This window comes from Prosopis cineraria, unplaced genomic scaffold, assembly GCF_029017545.1.
Source record: "Prosopis cineraria cultivar Desert tree isolate PC_DT_omini unplaced genomic scaffold, ASM2901754v1 PC4, whole genome shotgun sequence".
In the NCBI taxonomy this organism is placed as follows: Eukaryota; Viridiplantae; Streptophyta; class Magnoliopsida; order Fabales; family Fabaceae; genus Prosopis; species Prosopis cineraria.
Genome location: NW_026555335.1, coordinates 3,295,414 through 3,321,614, shown reverse-complemented (window position 1 = coordinate 3,321,614; position 26,201 = coordinate 3,295,414). Strand labels below are relative to the sequence as shown.

The 26,201-nt window shown below is 32.9% G+C and overlaps 2 protein-coding genes across 2 annotated transcripts; both read left to right on the top strand.

Annotated features, from left to right (window-relative positions):
* The first annotated feature begins 16,614 nt into the window (after positions 1-16,614).
* Positions 16,615-20,732, top strand: LOC129307935 (sugar transport protein 13-like). The gene is made up of 5 exons (XM_054948889.1): positions 16,615-16,838; positions 17,352-17,677; positions 19,119-19,243; positions 19,341-19,632; positions 19,746-20,732. Exons 1-5 carry the CDS (start codon positions 16,706-16,708, stop codon positions 20,454-20,456), a joined length of 1,587 nt encoding a protein of 528 aa, XP_054804864.1. The 5' UTR covers positions 16,615-16,705; the 3' UTR covers positions 20,457-20,732.
* A 2,127-nt stretch (positions 20,733-22,859) lies between these two features.
* On the top strand, positions 22,860-25,954 carry LOC129309783 (sugar transport protein 13-like). The gene is made up of 5 exons (XM_054951495.1): positions 22,860-23,025; positions 23,302-23,627; positions 24,483-24,607; positions 24,716-25,007; positions 25,117-25,954. Exons 1-5 carry the CDS (start codon positions 22,893-22,895, stop codon positions 25,819-25,821), a joined length of 1,581 nt encoding a protein of 526 aa, XP_054807470.1. The 5' UTR covers positions 22,860-22,892; the 3' UTR covers positions 25,822-25,954.
* The last annotated feature ends 247 nt before the right edge of the window (positions 25,955-26,201 follow it).

Here is a 26,201-nt window from a genome sequence, read left to right as displayed (position 1 = left end):
GAAGTTTTTAACTTAGCATTAATATTCTTATAAAGTCCTTACTTGTCATTCTCCCATTATATTACATATAAAATGCTTATAGTTGGGAAAAAATCTAATCACTTGAATGCTTATAGTGATTACTAATTAATTCTTTCTATTAATATTTCTCTTAATAATTTTAATTTTAAAAACATATTTAGACTAGTGTTCACTAAAATTTAAAAACTTTGTAAAATGAATGCAATGTATGTTTTCGCACTTTGCTTAATCTATCATCTAAAGTTTTGAGCTCGTGTTTGCGATTTCTAATTTCACTATGCCTGCAGTATGCAAAGTGGTTGTTGTTTCGGGAATAAACCCTTGTGTTTGCACCCAAATTGTGAATTTAGATGCCTAAACTTAACTTAATTTAATTGACATTAAAATAATTAAAGAAAATATTTATGAAGTCTTAGCCATTAAGTTAAGACTATCCGCACTCCACTCATATCGAGTGGCCATGATAGAGAAAGTGCTTCCTAAATTCAAGAAAACTGACAATCATGAGGCTCGAGCATCAAGTCAGGATCATCTATAAATGGAGAAGCCCTCTCTCAACAATCATCATTACCATCAACAACCTACCAATCTTAGACTTTGCATCTGCTACTTTCTATTTTATTTTTTCTTTTATCATATAGTTTTAGTCTTTATTTTTTTTTGTATGATCGGCATAGCTCGCCTCCTCTTTCTTTAATTAATGTATCTTTGCTTTTTTATATCTACATTAATTTTTTTCACTTCTTATTCTCACATTTGGGTGAACTGTGGTAAGAGAGCATAGGTTCCCCATGTTTGAATAGAAGTCAAGTTCTTCTATCCTTTTGATACCTTGCGTTTTTGACACACTTTGTGACACCACGCCTAATTGTTTTTTACAAACACCTTGTTCATACAGGAGTCAACGTGATGTCATTACATGAACACACATCTCACTGTGCATTATTTAATTTCTAATCAATTGGTAGATAAATGAATTGGCCACTAGAATCCTCCCGGCTCATAGTGACTCAATATTCAATAAAATTAAATTTTCATACCTCAAATGAAAAAAGTTTGACCATGAATAATTATGTCCTTCATGAATTCTATAATGTAGTACCCATAATCATTATTATAAGGTTGGAAAAGGCATTAAAAAATCTCTAAAATGTCATGTAAATTTATGAATCAAATAAATTTATTTTCAATAATTCAATAATTTTTTTAAGTATAAATATACAATGATCTTTGTTAATTGATAACTCTTATATAAGTCTTTATTTTTGAAAAAAGTCGAGCTCTTTGTAACCTTAAAAACCATTTAATGCCGTTACCAAAAATGAGCAAATTAATCAATAATAATTTATGCATGCACGCATGCGTGTGAATATGTAAAATAATTTTTATAAATATAAGTACTTACTTATTTAATAATATCAATATATTAGGTTAATCTGTTGACGTACCTCTAGATAAATGATCTAGATAATAAATTAAAGGTGAAAGAATATCCATAAATTTGATAACAATCAAAATTCAATGTTTTTTAAAAATCTAAACTTTGATTATGTCTTAATAAAATTGAGATAACTAACACATGAAGGAAAAATAATTAATAAATACTTACCACGCATGGTAAAGTATTAAGAATAATATATCTTGTTTAACTTCTACCTTTTCTATGAACATTTCTTTTACATAATTTACTTGTTCAAATTGGCGCAATGTCGACCCATAACTAATATCAAAAGACTAATAAATTAAATGCAAATATATTTTTTTCTCCATGTCTTCAAAAAAATGCACAAATACCTTGATAAAGAGAAAAAAAAATTATATTAGAACCAATTACAACAAGTGATAAAAATGATCAATATCAAAGGAGGTTACGAAACAAGTACTTTATTCACATGTTGATAGCAAAAGCACACGCCCATTCTGGATTAAGTATTTTCATCATGATATTTCTATTAGAACATCCCTAACTATCTTTACAATAGATTTCTTCTTCAAATTCCATTTCAATTGTCTAGCCATTAACAGTAAACTTTGGCAAATGCGATCAAAGAGCTTTATGACAATTAACAATCCTTTTTATTTTTTAAGCTCCATTAGATACACTTTTTTATTTATGCATGGTATTAGATTCATTGAAGATATTATCATGTGCTTCAATTATTTTCTTACTCTTTGATTTTGATTGAATCTAAAAAAAAATTCATATAATTATAATTACCTTGACAAATGACTCGATAAGATATAAAAGCCATGTAACAAAAGTCTCCCCAACATCTTTAACTAATACAATATCAGCATTACAAGGTATTAGTAACTTAACATTATCATTAGAACAAATGTCAAATCCCCTTTCATCCACAAGTTGCAAGCGGACTCCAATAAGACGTTGCAACTACTCAAATTATATAAGAGTCGATGATTTGATGCAACCTGTAATATAACTGTAACATCTTGATTTCTAATTCTGAAACTAATTGTTAATTGATGATAAATTAGTAATTAGTGAGTGATTAGCAGTTTGGGTGACAATTTGGTATTTTAATTATTTGAAATGTTGGATGAGCAGATACGGGCAGAAGGATTGCATTTTAAAGTGAAGCGGATGCACATGGTGAAGATTTTTTTCATTGTGTCACACTCCGTGGCTAGTTTTGCTAATGCCACGGCACACAGCATAAAAAAGTGATTGATAAATATGTGGAAGCTCATTAGTTTCAGAGAGAAAAGGAAAAGAAACACGATGAAGAGAGGAGAAGAGGCCAGATGTCTGCTAGGGCAAGGGTTTTTGGAGTCAAGGGAGACGTTTTCGACCATTATTACAAATAAATGTAATGCATTTAAAGACCATACTTAGTTAAAAAAATTAATATCATTTCATGTTATTGATTTCAAATACATAATATGTAACAACAATGATACTCTATGATATAATTTATTATACAAGAAAATAATTTTGAAAATGCACGTAAATTAATTTCATTAAATGTCTCGCTCGTGCATCGCACAAGGCAGGACATTAGTTGTAATAATTTTAAGAGCACCCTAAAAAACTTTGCTCCACTCAAGGGTTGATATATATATATATATATATTTGGTTTGACTAGCTACGGTTGAAAATTAAAACCTCTAATTTATACTAAATTTGCTATTATAAATGTTTTTAATGGTGAGCATTTATCTTTTTATACTATTTTCCCGTCAGACTCGAGCAAAGAAAGAGTGTAAAATTAAAAAAATGATAATCTTCACATTTTTTAAATCTTCACATGACATCTACAAGTGCATATAGCATTCACTTGATTTGTTGCCCTAGTATTTTCTCACATGGAGGCAGTAAAATGAGTATTAGAAGTGTTCACAAGACGGGACGAGACCAAGACACTCCTGCCTTGTGTTCCGTCCTGAAAAAATGACCAGGACTGAATTTTAGTGTCATGTCCTATCCCGTCCCGAAAGTCATCATATCTCGTTAGGAATCGAGATAGGACCAGGACAAGATCGTGACATCCCACCGTCTCGATAAATCAAACAATGTCACAAAAATATCTAAATAATAACATTCATTAATATTTTAAATCATATAATTTATTAAGTTTAAACTTAAAATAACATAAGTACGTAAATAATAATAATTTAAAGTCAATTATTAAATTACATTAATTACAACTACATATCATAATAGCAATTACAAGTGATCTCTAGGTTATAAGAGCAGCAATAATAGGCAAGTCAAGCACAACATCAAATCATTATTCTTATACGTTAGTTGAGAAATGCTAAACTAATTACTCTTTCAAAAATAAAACAAAAAATACAATTTAAATAAAGGTTATTAAATAGATAAATATAAAAATAAATTGTATTAATATAATTAATATACTATAAAGAAAGATATCGCTATGTTTACTTTATGTTATTAAAATTATCATATAAAAAATTTAATTTTATACAAGAATTGCAAGTATTAAAATTATAATTGATATAATTAATATAAGTATAAATTATATTAATATAATTAATGTATATTTTTAAAATAAAAAAATAAATATAATATTCGGGACGGGACGTCCCAATAGTATTTCCATATCCCGTCCCGTCCCAAACTCCTTTTCTATCTTGTCTCGATTGTTTTCGGGCTGAGATGAGACCCGTTTCGATATGAGTGAAATAATATCGGGCCAATCAAAATAGGCATAAGCTGAATACTCCTAATGCGTATATGAGAAACATTGAACCTAGCGCAGCATATGTTGAAGATAACTGGATTGGCTCCTTACAACAGATTATACATGAGACAATTAAATAAAGTATCTTAGATATCAGCATTTAAAATATATTTAAACAAAAATATTAATGTTCTTCTGTTAAATAAACTCATGAAAGTTAAGATTAATTTAAAAAATTTGATGCGAGAAATGAGAATAGTGTACTTTTTAGTATTTATAATATGTTCAATATAATTATATTTGTTATTTCAAATTCATTATTATCACGTATTTTCAGAAAAATCTTCAGGAAAATTTCTTTCATCAAAATTGTATATAATTATATGTCATATAATTTAAATGTCAGAGAATTAAGCTGTTTAAGTTACTAATCTGAGTATAATAATTGTTATTAAGACATAATATATTAATTGCGCATTATTGTAATGGAACCATGATTGTCTTTAAAATGTAAGTTTGATGTGAAATAAAAAATAATCTTTAATTCAATTGTCCGAATTCTGGAGAAAGGGCAATGGAATTAAACGTGGTAACAATATCCAGCAGGGTTTATGGTGACAATGGAGTCAAGCAGGAAGAAGAAATATGGTAACAATGTCAGTTATTGTAAATTCTGCGAAAAGAAGACTTGACATGGCTGTTAACATCCAGTCTTTCAGTACATCGGCCACCTAGATGGTCACCGTGCCAGTTCTGCCAATTCATTGTTATCACAATGTATTTGAAAAGAAGATCCAAAAAATGAACTAAACCATGGTACAGACAGAAACATGAAGGTGCATATAATAAATACATGCAATTTAGAAGCTCTAATGGCAAACAGTATGCACTGGTATGCATGAAATAAGTGTGATATGATCACATTTAGTCTTCATGAAGAAAAAAAAGATAATGGTAATATTCACGAGGAACGAGACATGATAATTCTAAAAGGGAAGATATGAAATTAAAACATACTTATATCGGTGAGTAAATTAAATATAGTATCATTTGTAAAAATAAAATAATCACCTTTGCGGGGACATAAAAAATATTGTCATGCGTAGAAAATAAGAAATTAAAGGTTTGAGGGAAGATGGTGGGCCGCGCGTGAGTTGTTGTTTGGGTTGTTATTGGGAGGAGTAGGCAATTGGGGATATGGACAAGAGGGGAATTCAATTTCCAAGAATCAAGAGCAGGTGGGGTGCCGGAAATGGAAGCTCCCCTGTGGTTTGTTTGGCCTTATCCAAAATGTCATCCACGTAACTCTGACTTTGGTTTTAATTGAGACTACTCGTACTTTTCTTCTTTCCCCTGAAAATTCGTCGGGTTCCCATTTATAACTATGGCTCCTGAAAACCAAAATCCATGTAGTTGACTTTTTGTATGCCAGTTTTTGACCATATATTGCTTTTTCCTTATTATCATCATCCTGCCTTTAAAGGCATGTCGCCTCGTCCCAATTTCAAAGTTCGCTTCCCCTGTTTTGGGCATCCCGTCAATTTCTATTTCCCTACATCCCGGACTCTTTTTCATCCATATCTCCTCAATGTTGCCATTTATTGTCATCCTTCTCTCTCTTCCCCTGCGTGGTTCAATACTGTACATTCATTCGCACTCATCTGATTTCCCTCCTCAAATTAAATCGCGTCCTCTTCTAGAAGCTATTGCTAATTATATCCAGTCATTGCTCGTTATCCGATTTGTTAATTTGTAAACACTTTATTTACAAATTTAATATGGATAACATTGATACGCAAATAAGTTACTGTGTGTGTGTGTGTGTAATTCGCCAAGAATTAATTTACTGTTCATAAATGCTTGACAATACATCTACTCCTTCCTAGAGAGTTCATCATATAGTAATGGGAAAAAAGAAGACTAATTAAATGTGATATGGATCAGTACATGGTGTTATGCCAAGCTACAAATGTTGACCGATGACCATTGTTATTTCTGAATCCTTTTTAAAAATAACCGTTTGCATTTTAAGTAAAGTGCAATTTCCAGATTTACAGAACTCGCTAGCGGTGTTCCGTAATAGGGGCCTATTTTTTAGGAAAAATATCAATCAAGATCACTAAAGTAAATTTGCAACAAAAAGAACCCAAAAAAAAAAATGAATTATTACTACAAGATCAGGGGACTAAAAAAAAAATATATTGAGCATGAAAGGACCATAATACCCTTGCTTTAAAAATAAAAAGTTACCCTACTGTTATTGTCACCTATGACCGAACCATTGAAAACAAGGTCGCTAGCAGCTGGTTACTTGAGCTCCAACATTGGTGACAATTTTTTGAATAATTGGTAAAAATGGCTAAATAAATTTTGATTCCATAGCCCTTTTACCATTTAAAAAGCTTGGTCGCTGATGAGCCACCGAGGCCATTTAATTGTATATGATAAAAAAGAATATATATAATAGTCAAAGCTTTTAACTCAAGCTTCTACAAGTGTTAGGCCTTCAACAGCAAGTTTTCATTTAGGTTTTAACAATAATTCATTTAAAATTAATAACAATCCATTCAAGCCTTAACAAATTAAAAAAAATGATACGATGAGCTTAACTATACAAATATTAATTTTTCATTAATAAGTATCCACTCAATTTGACAACAATCTATTTGAACTTTAACAAGTTAGAAAATTGACATCACAAATCTAATGGAATGCATTCAACTCGCATAAACAACAAGCCATTTAAATTTTGACAACAATCCATTTATGATTAAGAATAATTCATTTGAACTTTAGCAAGATAGTAAAATTGACAGTACATGTCTAATAGAACAAACCACTTGTTGATCACAAATGACTTGTTCTCAAAACCAGAAGTGCTTGTTGTTTATAAAGAGTGAACGCTTATTCTATTAGACCTGTGTTGTCATTTTTTTTAACTTGTTAAAGCTTAAATGGATTGTTTTAAATTTTAAATGAATTTTTGTCAAAACCTAAATGAATACTTATTGATAAAGGATTAACACTTGCTCAATTAAGCTCATCCTATTAATTTTTTTAATTTATTAAAGTCTGAATAAATTGTTGTTAATGAATGACTAATACCTATAAAAGCTTGAGTTAAAGGCTTGAACTACTACACATATTCCCTTTTTTATATATGTCTAAATGGGCTTGGTGGCCACTAACCTTGTTATGCAATTAACAGGTTTTGGGATCAAACTCCCCTAGCCACTTTTACTGATTATTCAAGAAAATTGTCACCAACATCAAAGCTCGAGCAATCAACTACTCGTGACTTCATTGGTGGCAGGGGCTTTTGCACTAGCAGAGGTTCGATGGCTAGCTTTGGTGATAATAGGGGTAATTCTTTTTTTTTCAAAAGCAAGGTGCTGGATTGCCTTAGTCGTATTGACACTCAATTAAATTAAAATTGACTCAATATAATATAGGTCAACCCTATGTCATTCTTTCAAGGAGCAAGTTAAGGATTATCTTAAATTTTTTAGGTTTTTAAAAACTAATGTAAAAAGATCTAAAACTAAATGCTAGATTTTTATGCTAAAATGCAAGCGAAAAAATGCAATTTATGCCACTAAAATTACCTAAATGGATGTTGATGCTAAAATCTAACAACTAAATTTTATTATGCAATGCATGAATTTTAAATTATGATTGGGGGTTTTGTGACAAGAAAAAATAAAATGTAAAATTAACCAAAAATTTAAAAAAGTTGGATTCAATTTTGGTAAAGGGGACTTATGAAATAGGCATGAAGTTAACTTTTCTAACCCAACTCAATTAGTTATGTCAAAGGGAAACGATAGGAGAGTGTAATTAATAAATTCAATTACTTAAGTAAAATAAAGCGAACCCACAAACACGAAGTCTAACACTTAATTCATTAGAGAACTTATAGTGAACCAAATATTATAACTATAAAATAGGCAAATTAAATCCATTAAAATCAATAATAATTAATTCAAAATAAATCTAAAAAATATATTTAAATTATCTAATTGAACAATTGGATAAATTACCCACTCAATTGAACAATCAAGAGGTAAAAGGAACAATTCAAATTTGCAATAAATAACATAATGACAATTAAATCAACAATAAAAACTCAATTATTAATTTAATCGGCAAAGTAAGTGTATATAAATATAAATTCTAGAAATTCATTAAACACAATCAATTAAATTCAAGATTCTAAAACCTAAAATTAGATTGTATTCAAGCATTACAACTTAAAATTGTTTAAAACTAAATAATCTTAAGTTTTTGAATCAAAAAAATAAATAAATAATCATTCTGTAATGTTCTTCAAATGTAAATTAATGGGAGATGATGATATCCTAATGGCTATTGTAATATGGGTTGGTGGCAAGGGAATGGTGGAGGATGCCGGACGCAGAAAGAAAAGAAGAAAAATTGAGAGAGACCTCCTGATTAGTTGGAGGCGGCGGCTAGTGTGTGTGAGAGGAAGGGTTGGGAGAAAATGATTTAATGGCTAAAAAAAATGGGTAGATGATTTATGAAAAATTTCAATAATTGAATTCAAAAAGAATCAATAAAAAAATAAAAAGAAAATTGTAAATTTTTTGTAATTTTTTTTAGTTGAAAATGCCCATTATGACCTTAATGAATCTTGATAATTTTTTCTTTGTCTTTTAAAATCTTGACTGTTCGATATCTCTTAAAGCTCAAGAATTAATCTTTATTATTGAATTTTATTAATTGTGGTTTCATAGTCTAAAAAGTTAACATGAACCTATTAGTATAAATTATGTCCAAAATGAATTGCATGTCTCATAAGATATTTTTAAATTAATTTTTTTTGACAATTCTAATTTTTCACAAAATGACCAAAAACTCAAATAATATATAATAATTAAAATTAAACTCAGTTAAAGATTAGAAAAATTAAACAATGTTAAAAATTAAAAAAATTAACAATTTAAGCTCAATTTTTCTATAATCAATCCAAAAAAAAATTATTCCTAATAAGCTAAAAATTCAAATAATATTTAATAAATTTAAATTAGCCCAAAATTATTATTGAAATGTATAGAAAATATGAGATAAAATATGTAAACATTATGATTTATCATAAGAGTATTATAGTCATTTCACACTCACACTTGTTTTCATTGTATTCTCTGATCTTACAATGATAATGCAAATTCTTTTGATTTTTTTTTTCCGGCTATAAACTTGCTTTAGTCGTTGTTGGTTGATATTTTTCCTATTCTTTCATGGCATAAAATTTATGAATAGAAATTTGATAATAGAAGAACAAGGTCATCATTTTTGAAAGTGTGTCTGGAAAATATTATTTGAAAGAGGATAATTCTTTAAATAATGTTTAATTTTTTTGAGCAGCTAATCTCACGACTATCAGTTATAGGGATATCTTAAATAATTCAAAAAAGAAGGACAAGGTTTATGAAAAAAATGAACAAGGATAAGGATGCATGGAGATCCATGGAGGGGAATTGTTGAATGGTCGTGGGGAAAAGGCCTGAAATTCAAAATTGGGGGAGAAAATAATTAAAAAGAAAAATGAGCGGTTGCCACATGGGGACTTGGAATCGAGTCTTAAGCAGATCGTGATCGCATCGTTTTAGTGCAAGGCTCACGTGGCAGGGGAAGGTGGGAAACCAATCAGGTTGAGCTCACCTGCCACATCATCCTAGTCTCTTGATCTCCCCTTCTTGCCTCCCCTTCTCGTGGTGACTGACAACAGCCGACAGGTGAGGGCGATGAGCAATTGAGCATGGAGAGGGGCAGAGTTCGCGCGGGAGAGCGCGGCAATCCGAATTTTTTTTAGATAAAACGGGTGTATAATGTCATATGTGATCTGTGTAATTAAAATATTTTAAGTTATTTAAATAAAATTTTATATAATATTATTTCTATCACAAAATATATGTTTAATATTTAATTTATTATTATCATCATTAATATTAAAACTAATTTATATTTAATATTATTTAAATATTATATTTTTATTAGATAGGTTATAAATAACATGATTTTTTTATTGTTTGGTCTAGCTAATCATTACTCAAACACATGTGGGACGGTTCGCATTTTGACTGCTTTCGGTTTTGGTGCTCATCATCTTGAGCATCGCACAGTCTAAATTTTTAATTTAAAAGATTTAAATTTTATAAAATTTATTTTTTAATTTTATTTTATATTTATTATAAAAAATTATAAAATTTTAAGAAATTTATTTTATTATTAATTTGAATAATACATATTTAATCTGAACGATTTAATTTAATATTAATATTTTAAATTTTTATAAATTAATTATTTAAATGTACTACAAACAGAATGAATGTAAAGTGCATCTGGATAATCAATTCATAAAAAATTTAATATTAAATTAAATAATTTAAATTAAATTTATATTACCCAAATTAATAATAAAGTATATTCATTTAAATTTTATATTTTATAATATATAAAAATATAAAATAAAATTGATAAATTTTAACTGTTTAGATTAAAAATCTGAATAATTCTGATTGCTCATCGTGCCACCAAAACCAAACGCCATTTTGATTGCAGTGTTTCTCTTCTTCTTGGGCGTTTAATTTTCTTACGCGCCTTCGTTGCCACTGCCACTTTCGTTGTCTTGACCAGTCAATTCTGCACACCCTTCGCACCTCAAATTCAAAATGTCCTACTACTCTGACTCTGACTACCCCCCAAATGGAATCACAGTCAAACTTCATTATCTCAAGGGAGAATCATACGGAAGATCTGAATAAAATCAATTAATTTAAATTACATTTAAAGTATTAAGTTTTAAAAATTTATAATTTTATCTCTTAATTTTATAATTTTATTATTTTTCCTTCCTTTAAAAATATAAAATATTTTTAATTAAAATTTATCTCTGATAAAATAATTATTTATTTTTTAATTAAATTTATTTTTTTATATTTATTTTTATTAAATATCTTATAATAAATATAAAGTTATTTATTAATATGAATATTTTTGAAAAAAAAAGCAATGATTATACTTTACAAGACTAAAAATATCTTATATTTTTTAACATACAACTTATCAAAAAATATTTTATATTTTTTAACGGAGTGAGTAATAAATTTACAACTTATTTTTAAAATTTTAACATAATATTAATATTTAAGACTTAATTTAAAGTAATTAGTTTCCTTGAAACTTACCTTTCATTTTCGCTTATCTTAACTCAATCTCTCCGCCCCCTTTTTTTTAAAAAAGAAAAAATCGTTTGAAGCTCGAAAACTCCCTGTCACTATCTTTTTTGTTTTCTTTTTCATTGATCTAAAACACCATCACTATAATATATATATATATATATATATATATTCAATTCAGGCCACGCGCTGCTAAAAGTCCAAACAGGTGCTGTGGTTTATGTACGATTTTTTAATAAAAAAATTGCCGAAAATTCGCAACAAAAACTTAAAAGTCAGGATAGTTTCTTATTATAATGACGTGCACGGACGTGCTTTTCAATGGCGAGTTTTTTAAGGGAATCTTTAAAATATAGGATGTCATTGTTATCATTTTTTTCTTCTATGTTTGACATTCATGTGGGATAGTAAAACTTTATAAAAGATATACTTCTCTTGTTTTTTTTATGAATCAATTTTATCAACTTTCTCAATATCAATAAAAAAATAAAATGAATAAAAATATATAAAATTTTAAATATATTCTTATATAATAAATATAAAAATTAATGTTATGTTATTTTTATCTCTCACTGAGGGTAATTTTAAAAAATTTTTGAAATTTATTATCTCAAAAGTCACACCATAAATTATAAATGAAATCAGATAGATTTTTTTAAAATGTGTCTTGTTAGTGAAACTAGAGGGAGTATTTAATATGAATAAAAAAACTCATTTAATTTGTAATAAAATTAATAAATTTTCAGGCTTTTTCTTTATTTTTTTAAAAAATATTGAGATTGACTTGTAAATGAGATCAGGGGCTGTGATCCTGCCTTTTTTTGTCTTCTGTCCTTCACATAGCAATACATCCAGGTCGTGCCAAATTTTAATTATATCCGCGATGATTAATGAATTCAATATACCTTTTTATTTCATCGCGAGGCAAGACAATTTGAAACCTATTGTGTATTGTCAAAGTCTTGGATACTATAGAATTCAATGTTAGCTGTTTTAACGCGCCATTAACAAGTGTACAGTATCAAACTACTTAATCCGTTTTTTTATATATAAAAAAAATTATATCACATAATATAAAAAACTAATTAACTATAATAATTATACCTAAAAATAAAAAAAAACTAGACTAAAATATCATAGATTATCAACACAAGTATGCATTAATAAATTTGTAATAAATATGTAATTTAAAAAATTTATAATAAATGTTCATTGAAATATATGTTTTTGTTTATAAAATAAAAAATGACAATTTCTCTAACAAATAAAAATGAAAAGAGTATGCGCTATATGCTATTCTATCAAGAAGGATAGAAGTATATAACATTTACCATTCCTAGAAATACTCCTCAGCAATGCAAATGCCTCTTGGGTTGTAACTCCATTAACCTTTCTATTTATATTTTGCGTGATTGCAAGGAAGTTTAAAATGTTTGAAAAATATTAATGAATCCTACAAAACTTAATATCTTTTTCTTTTTTGGAGTGCAATAATGGATAATTTGAAATGTTAAAAATGAAGCAAGTAATTCGGTAACAAGAACTCCTAGGTAGAAACTTTTTGTCCAACCATGTTGGAACATGTGAAAAGCCAAATGCAGGAAAATCTAATTTAAAGATGATATACTAGACAGTGACATTGCTTTTCCCCGCATCCAATAGATAATCAACAACTTGAAGCTGTTTTTTTTTTGTTAGAACAACCTGAAGCTTTAATTTAAAATCAACCAAATGAGCAAAAGAGACAATAAATATGAGGCTAAGTGGAGCCGTTTGGAACTTGGTTGAAATAGACTCAACATTGATAGTTTGATTAATCCTAATGGTTCTACTACATGTGGAGATATCATTAAACATGACAAGAGAAATTGGATTAAAGGATTTTGCAAGAATTTTATGCACTAAATCAGTATAGCAGTCAACCTCTTGGGAGTTTGGAAGGTCTCAGTCATTGTTGGAATGAAAAATTATTCAAAATTAATGTTTATTTAGATTATATGGAAGCTTTATCACTTATTGATAATAGCTAGAGTTGTGCAAGAAGCCCAAAATGCCCACATTGGCTCAATGGTTTTTTGCCTTGCCCATGACCGAAAACAATTTCCTAAAAACAAATAGGCATGGTTGGGTTAAGCGCAAACCTCAAGTTGGGTAGGGCTTGGGGTTGAGATGTCCAATTAGTTAGTCATACCTGACCCGATGTTATATATTATTTTTTTAAAAAAATTAAACCGATGTCATTTTGTTCGTTGGAAGTGACAAGCTAAGATAAAACCCTATCTTCTCCTCACTCAAGTTTTGACTCTTCTTTTTAGTGCTCAGCCATCTCGCTTGCCTCTTTTCTCCTCTCCTCTCCTTGCTCAATCTCGCACAGTCGCACCACTACTCACTCATTCACCACTCTGGAGACAGGACTCACTAATGTTGTTCCTCCCTTATTCTTGGCACCTCTCTCTGTCTCCATCTCCTCTTAAGAGTCATCGTTCCTCCCTTCATCTCGGCACCTCTCATCGTCTCCATCTCCCATCGCAAGTGACATCGAGAAATTCTCCCATTCCAATGAATTCATATTGCGATCTTAGCTCCTCACCTCCTTCTTATTATTGGCCGCCTATTAGCTCGTATTTGTCATCATCCAAGAAGGTCTTATGTTGACTGTGTCTACCTTCGGTCCATTGCTCGCCTTCAATCACTATCAAGATTACTTCATCACTTCTTTTTCTTGCATCGAGATTGTGTTGTTCTGATCTTTGATTTAGCAAGCTCTAGTCTTTGATTGCTTTATTAATCATGTTCTCTTACTCTTCAATGCTCTAGCAATCCGAAGATGCACAAAGAACCTAAAAGGGATCAGATTGCTTCAAAAACTAAGCATCAAACCCCATGTTGTAGATCATTGTGATAGTCAATGAATTTGAAAATCTCTTTATATATATATATATATATATATTTTATGTCATTTGTAGGTTTATTGATTTTTTTCATTTCCAATTATTTTGCTGCAATAATTTTTCTTTAGTCTATGATTTATTCAGCTACTTTGAACTCATGATTTTGTTACTAGTAATGGTTTTTTAAGGCCTACTTCAAGCCCAATTTTAATATATTTTGGTCCAATTAAAAACCTGTAAGTAACAAAAAAAAAGATATTGAATTGAACATCTGGCTCGATATGCCAGACCTTACCTGCTCGAACCCTCCATAAAAGGGCATCTTTCTGGTAGGCTCGAGTTTTGGGCAAGTTTTTTTTGCCCAAATACATTTAAGGCAAGGCATTGGGTTAAGGGCCTGCCCTACCTCACACTACCCATGCACAATCCTAATAATAGTTACTATGATAAGCATCCTTTCTACATGATTATGAAGAATATTAAAGATTTCATTATAAGAGATTAAGTAGTTACGTTTGACCATATCTATAGAAAAGCCAATAAATATGTTTATTTGCTAGCCAAAAGGACATTGTGCGATAGTTTTGATATTTTTATATGTGACAACCCACCATCCCTTGCTATAAAAGCCTCATGATTTTAGACATGATTTTAGTCTCTTTATGTATGAAAAAACAAATTAGTAAATTATCATTCTTTTCCCCTACACACACGATTGTCAAATTCAGCTACTGATCGTTAATATTATATAAACATGCATGTTCAAAGCATTTTGGATATTCTATGTGTACGTACGCATTACCATTGTGGAGAGTTTTGTTCCAACATAAAACATCTGTTGACAATAACCACCTCTGAAAATATCAGTTATTCCAGGGCACATAATAAAAATAACGCTGTTAATTGTTTTTTTTTTGAAACTAAAGAAATGACAAAAATTTAATCATCATATATTTTAAGATACAGTCATCCAAATTATCCATACAATTCGATTCAACGCTCTAAATTATATTATATTTTTGGGTCAAAAAATTATATTATTTTTGAAATATTATTTTATTATTCACTACTCTATGATAATAGTATTTTTATGCATTATAGTATAATAGTAAAAAGTAATAACAATATATAATAGTTTAATCTATTTGAGAATCAGACACTTATGTGATGTGGGGGTGAACATATAGGGACTTATAGTCTGGCCTATTTTAGATCCAGTTTAATTTATTTATTAAATAAGCTTAGACTATGTTTATATTTTTAATTAAGCCTATTTAATTAAATAGATCAAGTTTATTTTTTGAAGCCTAGTTTATGAGCCAAGAGGCTGGCCTATTTATACATACATATATACATACAATGTAATATATTACAAACATATCAATTTCATTATTTAATTTTTAATCAATCTATTTTTTATTTCTAGTTATATTTTTAATTATATTGAATTTATATATTAATTTTAAACATTGTTACTTTGTTGTTATATTATATTGTAGTTGGTAAGTCCTTTCAATTATTATATATTATCCTTTCAATTATTATATATTGTAATTGATGAATTAGATTATATATTGTATACTATAATAGTCTTAAAGTATATTTAAGAAAACTAAAATATGTGTCTATTTAAAAAACTTACTTTTTAAGTAGGCTTCAGGTTAGGCCCGACTTTAAGTAGACTCAGGCTTTAGCCGTGAAAAAAATTTTATACAAGCTTCAGATCAAGCTCAAACTTTTAATTTATTATACAAATTTGACCTATTTAATTAAACTTAGCTCGACCTAACCTTATTTTACCCCTACTCACCCCCTTCTGGATTGACAATATATATATATATATATATATATATATAGGACAAGATTGACAATAAATATTAGGTAGAATGATAGTTAGGTTCTAAAACAGTAAATTAATATCAGTTAAATTTTTAACAAATTTTTTTAAAAAACAAGTTGAAAATATTGATCTAAATTGTTATAAATTTAAGAGTTTCAATTATAGTAAGTATTTAAACATTAAATATAATTTTTAAATTAAAATAGAAATTTTTGTTTGCAACTATTGAAATTGATATTTATAATTTATATTTAAAAAATTATTTAAACCTTAATTGATATTAATCACTGTTTTAAAATTTAACTGCCATTCTTATTTAGTGATGGTTACGGACCAAAAAGAGAGAGAGAGAGATATAAAGTAGAGAACGGGGTTTGCCACGTGGGACGATCTCGAGGTGGCTCCCACTTTACGTCGTCCAATTTGCTTTGGCCCTTGCTCGCTTATAAATGCATCCTCCCCTCTCACATAATCCCCATTCTCGTTTCTCATAAAAACTGATCTCCTGTACTTCTCTTCCTTATTTTTCTTTAAACTGCTCTCACAGACTCTTAGATTTCTTGAGCTGAGTGTGGATCTGAAGCAGCCATGGCTGGCGGAGGTATCGTCAGTGGGGGTGGCGGTGGCGATTTCGAAGCCAAGATCACTCCGCTCGTCATTATTTCATGCATCATGGCCGCCACCGGAGGCCTTATGTTTGGATACGACGTCGGCGTGTCAGGTCTTTCTTAAACTCCTTCCTTCCTTCTCTGCAACCTATCACTTCTGTTTCTTTTCCACCAATATGATCACAAATTCCTTTTTTGGGTCCATACGGAGTCCCTTTATTCCTTCCTGTAAAAGCTAACTTTATAGGTTTGTTCGAATATTCATACTTTATATATTATTTTCCTCTTGTTTTGACTGAATTTTTCGAGTTTTTTTAATAAAACCCAGCTGAGAAAGCAAAAAACAAATTTATTTTTCTATCTAATACTTTCCGTTATCAACGTTTTGTGAAGATTTTGGTTAAAAAAGAGTCCAACTCGGTGAAGGTTATTTTGTGAATTTGATATTTTTGACGAAAATATTGGGAAACTCCAACTGCTAAGGCCATCGGGAACTTGTTGAATCGACCCCCCAAAAAAAGCACCCGAACAGAGAGAACTGAATAAAATTACAATCGCAGCCATGGCCTAAATATTTTATTTCTTGTAAACTAATGTATGTTATTTGTCATCCTGGAATGGACCAGGTGGAGTGACGTCGATGAAGCCATTCCTGAAGAAATTCTTTCCGGTAGTATACAAACGGACGGTGGAGGAGGAAGGGCTGGACAGTAATTACTGCAAGTACGACAACCAAGGGTTGCAATTGTTCACGTCGTCTCTGTACCTGGCGGGTTTGACAGCGACCTTCTTTGCTTCCTACACGACCAGAAAGTTGGGAAGGAGGCTAACCATGTTGATTGCCGGCCTCTTCTTCATCGTCGGAACCGTCTTCAATGCCGCCGCTCAAAACCTTGCCATGCTCATCGTCGGCAGACTCCTACTCGGTTGCGGCGTTGGTTTCGCTAACCAGGTCCGTCCCCCATTAAACATATATTCAGTCCTATCTTGTGAGAAGATTAATTTTATTTTGGCGTACTTCACTGTTTTTAATTTATGTTCATTTTTATTAAATATTAATTTTTTGTCTTGAGAGACGAGTAAAAATTTATTAAATTTTAAAATAAAATTAATAAAATATAAGATTTTTCTCGGTTATGCTAAATCATGCCAAAAGTGGGAAGTGATTAATAGATAGGGCAGGAGGGAATCCCTTTATATTTAATTACCATATTACCCTCCTCGATTCAAGAACTCCATTTTAACAGGAGAAGAATAAATTAATGTACAACGAAGAAACTGGCGCTGTTTTACCATAGCTCATCACATCCATTTTGTCAATTATAATTATAATTCCATATTTGTTTAGCATGTAGGAAAGAAGACTTGGAAAATAGAACGTTTTAGTATTTTTTTTCCCCTTAAAAAATTTGGGGCTCTAATAGTAGATCAACGTGGAAAACAAAGGTGATGCTAAAACTGAAATGATTTGATTTGAGGTCGTTGTTGGTGTCCAAAGTGTGGGATAATATATGGGGGCGTCATTTTCACGGATCCAAAGACGTAAAGAAGATTGCAGTTTTGGGTTGGTGGACATGACTCGGGGGAGCATGCATAGTCATGGGCGACGTTTCTGACCTGCCCAAACAAAAAGCCAAAAGGCTTCGCAATAAAAAATAATTTAAAATTGATTATAATGATAGAAAAAGGCTGGAGGGGCAGACACGGTTTCCCGGAGATGCAGCTACAAAAGAGAAACGGGGAGCGTGCGTTGTGCCTTTCTCTGGAGCGGCATCGTCATGGTGGGGACAAATGCCCCGCAATAATGTTGATATTGCATTCCGCTAACTCCACTAGGCCGTCGAGAGGACTTTTGTGGCCATTTTTATCTGCTTTCTCTGGTACACCTCAGTTCATTACGCCTCTTGGCCTTCACCACGTTCTCCCACCTGACGTTGTTGAACCTGAGGGGGACCTCTTTTGTCTTGCGTTTTATATTTATTAGCTTCTTTGTGTGAGCGTCATTTTTATTTAATGAAAATCGGACAATCTTTTGATTGTGTGCTCAATTTCTTCTGATCTTGCAAAATTAATTTCTGCCTAACTGTGACGTATTACATGACCCTGATTCTACAATACTCTAGTCATAGATTGGTTGCACCTTTCAGCATATTCTTTAAATAAAAATTCCGAAATCAAGTTGAAATTAAGTTCCTCGGTTAGCCAATTATAGGTACACAGGTTTTTAAATGATTTAACAATTAATTAATTGACTTTGTGATAGGATGAATTTGACTTAGGAAGGTGTGAATAGGATTAAAAAAAATATCAAGTTCACATTATTAGTGGAATCATGCATGGACCTACCTACTGCAGACTGTTCCGGCTAATCACTCACTCTAATTTGAAATCAGGCTGTTCCGGTTTTCCTCTCGGAGATCGCACCGACGAGAATACGTGGAGGATTGAATATCCTGTTCCAGCTCAATGTCACCATCGGCATTCTCTTCGCTAGCCTTGTCAACTACGGCACCAACAAGTAAGTCCTCCTTGTTCGCTCATGTTAGTTGAAATTGCCTATTTTCTTACGCCAGTTTGATTGAACACTAATGCTGACCTCCGTTGTGCAACGGCAGAATCAAAGGCGGATGGGGTTGGAGGCTATCTCTGGGGCTGGCTGGCATCCCGGCCGGACTCCTAACCGTAGGAGCTCTCTTGGTGGTCGACACTCCGAACAGTCTCATCGAGCGAGGTCGATTGGATGAAGGCAAAGCCGTGCTTAAAAAGATAAGGGGCACCGACAACGTCGAACCTGAGTTCTTAGAACTGGTCGAGGCGAGCCGTATTGCCCAGGAGGTGAAGCACCCTTTCAGGAATCTTCTCAAGCGCCGCAATCGTCCCCAGCTGGTCATTGCCATCGCCTTGCAGGTCTCTGCCTTTTTTAATATTTCCCCGCTCTTTGTTGCTTTGTTTTGCAATTGCTTGCCGTTCGATTCTTCTCCATCCATTTTCTTACATTTGGATGCTCAAATTAAACACAGATCTTCCAGCAATTCACCGGTATAAACGCCATCATGTTCTACGCCCCAGTGCTGTTCAACACATTGGGATTTAAAAACGATGCTTCCCTCTACTCTGCCGCGATCACTGGGGCTGTTAACGTCCTCTCCACTATTGTTTCCATCTACTCGGTGGACAAAGTTGGGCGTCGCATGCTCCTCCTGGAAGCCGGTGTCCAGATGTTCTTGTCCCAGGTGGTGATTTCTATTATCCTAGGAATCAAAGTGAAGGACCACTCGGATGACCTCTCGAAAGGGTTTGCGATCCTTGTCGTTGTTATGGTGTGCACTTTTGTGTCTTCCTTCGCTTGGTCCTGGGGGCCTCTTGGGTGGCTCATCCCCAGCGAGACGTTCCCACTGGAGACCCGATCGGCGGGGCAGAGTGTGACTGTTTGTGTCAACTTGCTCTTCACCTTCGTCATCGCGCAGGCGTTCCTCTCCATGCTGTGTCACTTCAAGTTCGGGATCTTCCTGTTCTTCTCTGGTTGGGTCTTGATCATGTCCTGCTTCGTCCTCTTCTTGCTCCCGGAGACCAAGAACATCCCGATTGAAGAAATGACAGAGAGAGTGTGGAAGCAGCACTGGTTCTGGAAGAGGTTCATGGAAGATGATTATGGTGATGTCGTGGATGGTAAAGCAGCCAATGGTAAAAATGGGCGAGTTAATGGATTTAATCCCTCTTCCCAATTGTAAATAAGAATATCGCCATAAAATTGGGTTTGCCATACCAGTAATTCAGGCTCCCCCTCCCCCTCCCCCTCCCCCTCTCCCTCCATCCCTCCCTCTGAATATAGTAAATGCCCGAACATAGTATCATCACGCGCATGAATTAACCATCTTTCCCAAAGCAGTTAATATATTTCAGAATTTTGTGACCCCCTTGGGTTTCCCTTCTTCTTCTTTTCTTCTTTGTATTATGAGAGATGATGTTATTCAAATCAGATATTTCAATTTTTCTCATGGTTGAAACAGGTGCTGTAATTTGGATTGCAAATTAGTTGCTGGAACACCCCCCCTCTTTTATCTTCTTTTCCTTTAATTTCTTTCTCATGTTTTCTCGTCAGAGTACAGTCTCTCTTCAAACGAGGGAGTTGTGATTACCAGGGAACGAATAATAAGTCTTAAAAAAATAATTAATATTTGTTGGAAGCAAAATTAAATAATAGCGGGTGGAATATAAAGCATGACCATGGCATTCCTTCTAAAGCAGCAGGGGCAAAAAACTTCCCTCGTTTTTCCCCCCCTTTTCAGGTGGAATCCACTGCACGTCAGCACCTTAAAAAAACCAAATATAATGCCAATCGATATTTGGTGACAATGGATATACGAACCAATCATTCATTGCATGAATTACAAGTAATAACTCTGTTTTTTTCGGCCAAAGAATCATCTTCATTGATTTTTCAAATAAACTGCAAGTAATCAAGAAATGTAATCTCATCAATCGATATATTACTGCGATTAAGAAGAAAAAAATCACACATTTTGATGCTGATATTAAATGCAAACAACTTCCTCTATTCATAATAAATTCTCTCGCCCACCTTTGCCTAGTGGATATTATACCAAATTCTTCAACCCGCGCGAGGCTTAAAATTTGAAACAAATGTTGATTGAGTGGAAGTGATTAAAACTATTTGAGGCCCAAGGATTCATCTTACGGAAAGTATCTGATATAAAATAAAATGGATACATCAAAGAAAAAAAAAAAAATTACACGCCATGTGGTCCTATTCTCTTTGTGCATGGCTGTCTCAAATTCATAAATTGTTGGAATGCATACATCTGCATCTATGTCTATATTATATTATATTTAAAGAAATACTTTGAATATTGGAGCATTAAGTCTTGATCATATAAGATACATGCATTAGTTTTTTCCATGTAAGATTTTTTTTCAAATTAAACATGAGATCTGATGATTCGATGAACCGAATCATTGAAAATATCAACAATCGTAGTCCATTACATAATTACCATTTACCGTGAGTGTCATGGGTTGCATCAGGGCCGAGTATCCGATGCCAGGCCAGACCCAACTGTCTCTGATTCGATTTATTGCCAAGTCAGTCTATGCTGATTGGACCATTAAAAATTGTGAAAAATTATAAAATTTTTATATTATATCCTAAAATAATTTTTTAAAATAATAACCCAGTATGTTCAGCGCTTTCCTTGCTCAAACTCAATTAATGCTGTTAACAAAAAAAAAAAAACAAAAACAAAAGAATTCTCATCTCGATGGAATTGGGTTGGCAATAGTGTCAACCGTGCCAAAGCGAACCAGGCTCAACCCAATTTGATGCCATTCTTTTTTACTTTAACAAGGACTTATGTTGACAGACAAAAAAAAAAAAAGGACTTGTGTGGTTTTAACTTTTTTAATTAGTAAGATAAAAATTTACAAGTATTTAAAATAAAAAATATAATACATATATATTTTTATTCATGTTTTAAAATTTTCTTTTAAACCATAAAAACATTACAAATAAGTTTAGATAACTGCATTTTTTTTTCCGAATAGAATATTTCTGTTTAAATTACTAACTAATTTTTATTTTATTTCTGTTTTACCTTTTTTTATTTCTGTTTAAATTTTAGATAGCATTTTCTTTATCTTATGTTAAACTTTATAATACTAGCTAGTATTTATCAATTCTTACGGTCTTGTATCATATTTTATCATACAAAAAATATATAACTGTGACTTGATTTAATTTTCAAATGTTTTAAGATAGTTATCCAAAGTCCTTGCAACTAATGGATTAGAAATTTAAATTTAAATTTAAATATTTACGTATATCTTGATTTTTTTTAAAATTTTAAAACACGAAGTGTTTGACTCGATCAATTAATAGTTTTTTTTTTTAACAGGATAGTATAAATTAGACAATTACTTCAATCTCCCGGTAAGAAAAGATAATTGCTGTAATCTATTAGATAATTATGGATAGTCCTTACCATTGAAGGGTGTAAAACATTACCAGTTTGATGGTGCCTTATAAACACGCCCTCCCCACCCATTGCTCTTCACTCGCAGTATTGCATTGCTTCTCTTTCTCCCCCTCTGCACACTACCCTCATTGACTTGTAGATTCTTTCGGAGCTGTGTGTCCGAAGAAAGCATCCATGGCTGGCGGAGGTTTCGTTAGAGGGGGCGCCGCCGGCGATTTCGAAGCCAAGATCACTCCGCTCGTCATTATTTCATGCATAATGGCCGCAACTGGAGGCCTTATGTTTGGATACGACGTCGGCGTTTCTGGTCTCTACTTTCTCTCTTCAACTCTACCTTTCCTATTCACTACCCTATTGATTCTCTCTCCTTTCACGCTGAACACAAGACTGATTACCTTTCATTCCTGCGGATGCTAGCTAATCGTTATTATACAAATTTAAAACAGAAAAAACCTTTTACATTCATCTTTATTCTTTCCATTAAAAATAAAACCTCTCTTAGGGTTTACTCATCATATCATATTCCCGTCCGTTCTTCGCTTGTAAACTAATGTATGTTATTTGTTATGATGGAATGGATCAGGTGGAGTGACGTCGATGCCTCCGTTCTTGAAGAAATTCTTTCCGGTAGTATACAGACGGACCGTGGAGGAGAAAGGGCTGGACAGTAATTACTGCAAGTACGACAACCAAGGGCTGCAATTGTTCACGTCGTCTCTGTACCTGGCGGGTTTGACAGCGACCTTCTTCGCTTCCTACACGACCAGAAAGTTGGGAAGGAGGCTAACCATGTTGATCGCCGGCCTCTTCTTCATCGCCGGAACTGTCTTCAATGCCGCCGCTCAAAACCTAGCCATGCTCATCGTCGGCAGACTCCTACTCGGTTGCGGCGTTGGTTTCGCTAACCAGGTCCAACTATCCAGCATATATCTTTCCTTCTTTCTTTTTTACAACTATATCTCGAGTTGCATAGAGCCCAAAAAATCTATATATTGCTGCTGATGATAACTATTTTATCCTGATAATAATATTAATATAAACAAATATTAACATCTATCTGAGTTGTTTACCACAAAAAAAAAAAAAATCGGGTTAGCCTTAGACTTACGTGTCTTATGCCAAAAGAAAGTCTTAGACTTCCTGGACCACCTAAAAGTGTTTTTTTTTTTTTGGGTGTCATCTATGACCTAAACCATCCATTAATCAATGTTTCTGTGCCCATTATAGTATTCATTTTACCCGAAAAAAATTTGACGTCGACAAACTTGATAGGGATCTCTTCTGATCTGTGTTTTTTTCGGTTTAATTATGTGAAGTTGTGAGCGCACAATATTATGGTAATCGGATTTTTTTCTTGAAACCCAAAAAGAGCAAACTGAACTCAATGATTTTCGGACCTTTTTAAAAAACAAGGTTTCTTTGGAAATTAATGTCATTGCCTCGTTGGCCTAATGTCAAACAATGACGCCTGGCATGACCTATATATTCGTTCAATTTAAGTATGGCAGACTATTCTATGTATTCTTCAGTCTCAGATTGTACCTCTTGATTCTTTAATTATGTTGCTTCAGGTCTAAGTTAACAAGAGGCACGAAGACACAGAATGTTCTTAAATTGTTTAACAATTATCTAATTGGCTAGTAGTGGGGGGAGCGGGGCTCTGACTAAGATATATCAAGTTCCCATTAGTGGAGCAATATTTTAAACCTACTGAAACAGGCGGCTAACTCATATTGTTGCAATGTTGCGTGAATTTGAATGCAGGCTGTGCCGGTTTTCCTTTCTGAGATCGCACCTACAAGAATACGTGGAGGATTGAATATACTGTTCCAGCTCAATGTCACTATTGGCATTCTCTTCGCTAATCTTGTCAATTATGGCACCAACAAGTAAATCACCTCCTCTTGTTTACTTCACTAGTTGAAATTTCCTTTAAAAAAAAAAAAAAACGCCAGATTGATTGAATACTGATGCTGACATCGATTGTGCAACGACAGAATCAAAGGAGGATGGGGTTGGAGGCTATCTCTGGGGTTGGCTGGCATCCCAGCGGGACTCCTAACCTTAGGGGCTCTTTTGGTGGTCGACACTCCCAACAGTCTCATCGAGCGTGGTCACCTGGAAGAAGGCAAAGCTGTTCTTAAAAAGATAAGAGGCACCGAAAACGTCGAACCTGAGTTCCTAGAACTGGTTGAGGCAAGCCGTATCGCTCAGGAGGTGAAGCACCCTTTCAGGAATCTTCTCAAGCGCAGCAATCGTCCCCAACTGGTCATTGCCATCGCCTTGCAGGTCTGTGCCTTTTTTAAACTTTTCCCCCTTGGTGCTCTGCTTTTCTGAAGCTTGCTGCTCAATTTCTTTTGTTCATTGTCTTACACTTGAATGCTCAAATTATATACAGGTCTTCCAGCAATTCACCGGCATAAACGCAATCATGTTCTACGCTCCAGTGCTGTTCGACACGTTGGGATTTAAAAATGACGCTTCCCTCTACTCTGCTGTTATCACCGGGGCTGTTAATGTCCTCTCCACTATAGTATCCGTCTATTCAGTGGACAAAGTTGGACGGCGTGTGCTCTTACTGGAAGCTGGTGTTCAGATGCTTTTGTCTCAAGTGGTGATTGCTGTGATCCTAGGAATCAAAGTGACGGACCGCTCTGATGACCTTTCAAAAGGGCTGGCTGTCTTAGTGGTGGTTATGGTGTGCACTTTTGTATCTTCCTTCGCTTGGTCCTGGGGGCCTCTTGGGTGGCTCATCCCCAGCGAGACGTTCCCTCTGGAGACTCGCTCGGCGGGGCAGAGTGTGACTGTTTGTGTCAACTTGTTCTTCACCTTTGTCATTGCACAGGCTTTCCTTTCAATGCTGTGTCACTTCAAGTTCGGGATCTTCCTGTTCTTCTCTGGATGGGTCTTGATCATGACCTTCTTCGTCCTTTTCTTGCTCCCCGAGACCAAGAATGTTCCCATTGAAGAGATGTCGCAGAGAGTATGGAAACAGCATTGGTTCTGGAAGAGGTTTATGGAAGATGGTGATGATGTGGATGACAAAGCAGCCAAAGGAAAAGATGGGCATACCATAAGATTTGATCCCGCTTCTCAATTGTAAAAAGTATTGTCGTTGAACAATGAACACAGTACTAGTAATTTAGCCTCAGGCATTAGTTTAAATGATTTAAATACGTTGAACAGAGTGTTATCGTTCGCATGGATTAAACTGTTTCAGAAGGCAATATAATATATTTCAGATGATTTTCTTCTGTTTTATTTTGTCTTTTCTTCTTTGTATTCCGTGATATAATGTTATTCCAATAGATATTCCAACATTCACTCATGGGTGAACATAGGTTTATGGCTCGGATTACAAATTATCTGCAAACCAAATTGCCTTCTTATACCACCTTCCCACCGCACTGGTAGTCGCCTAGTATGTGTGAAGCAACCAACAATCTGGCATAACAGCATATAACATTATCTGCTTTTTGTTAG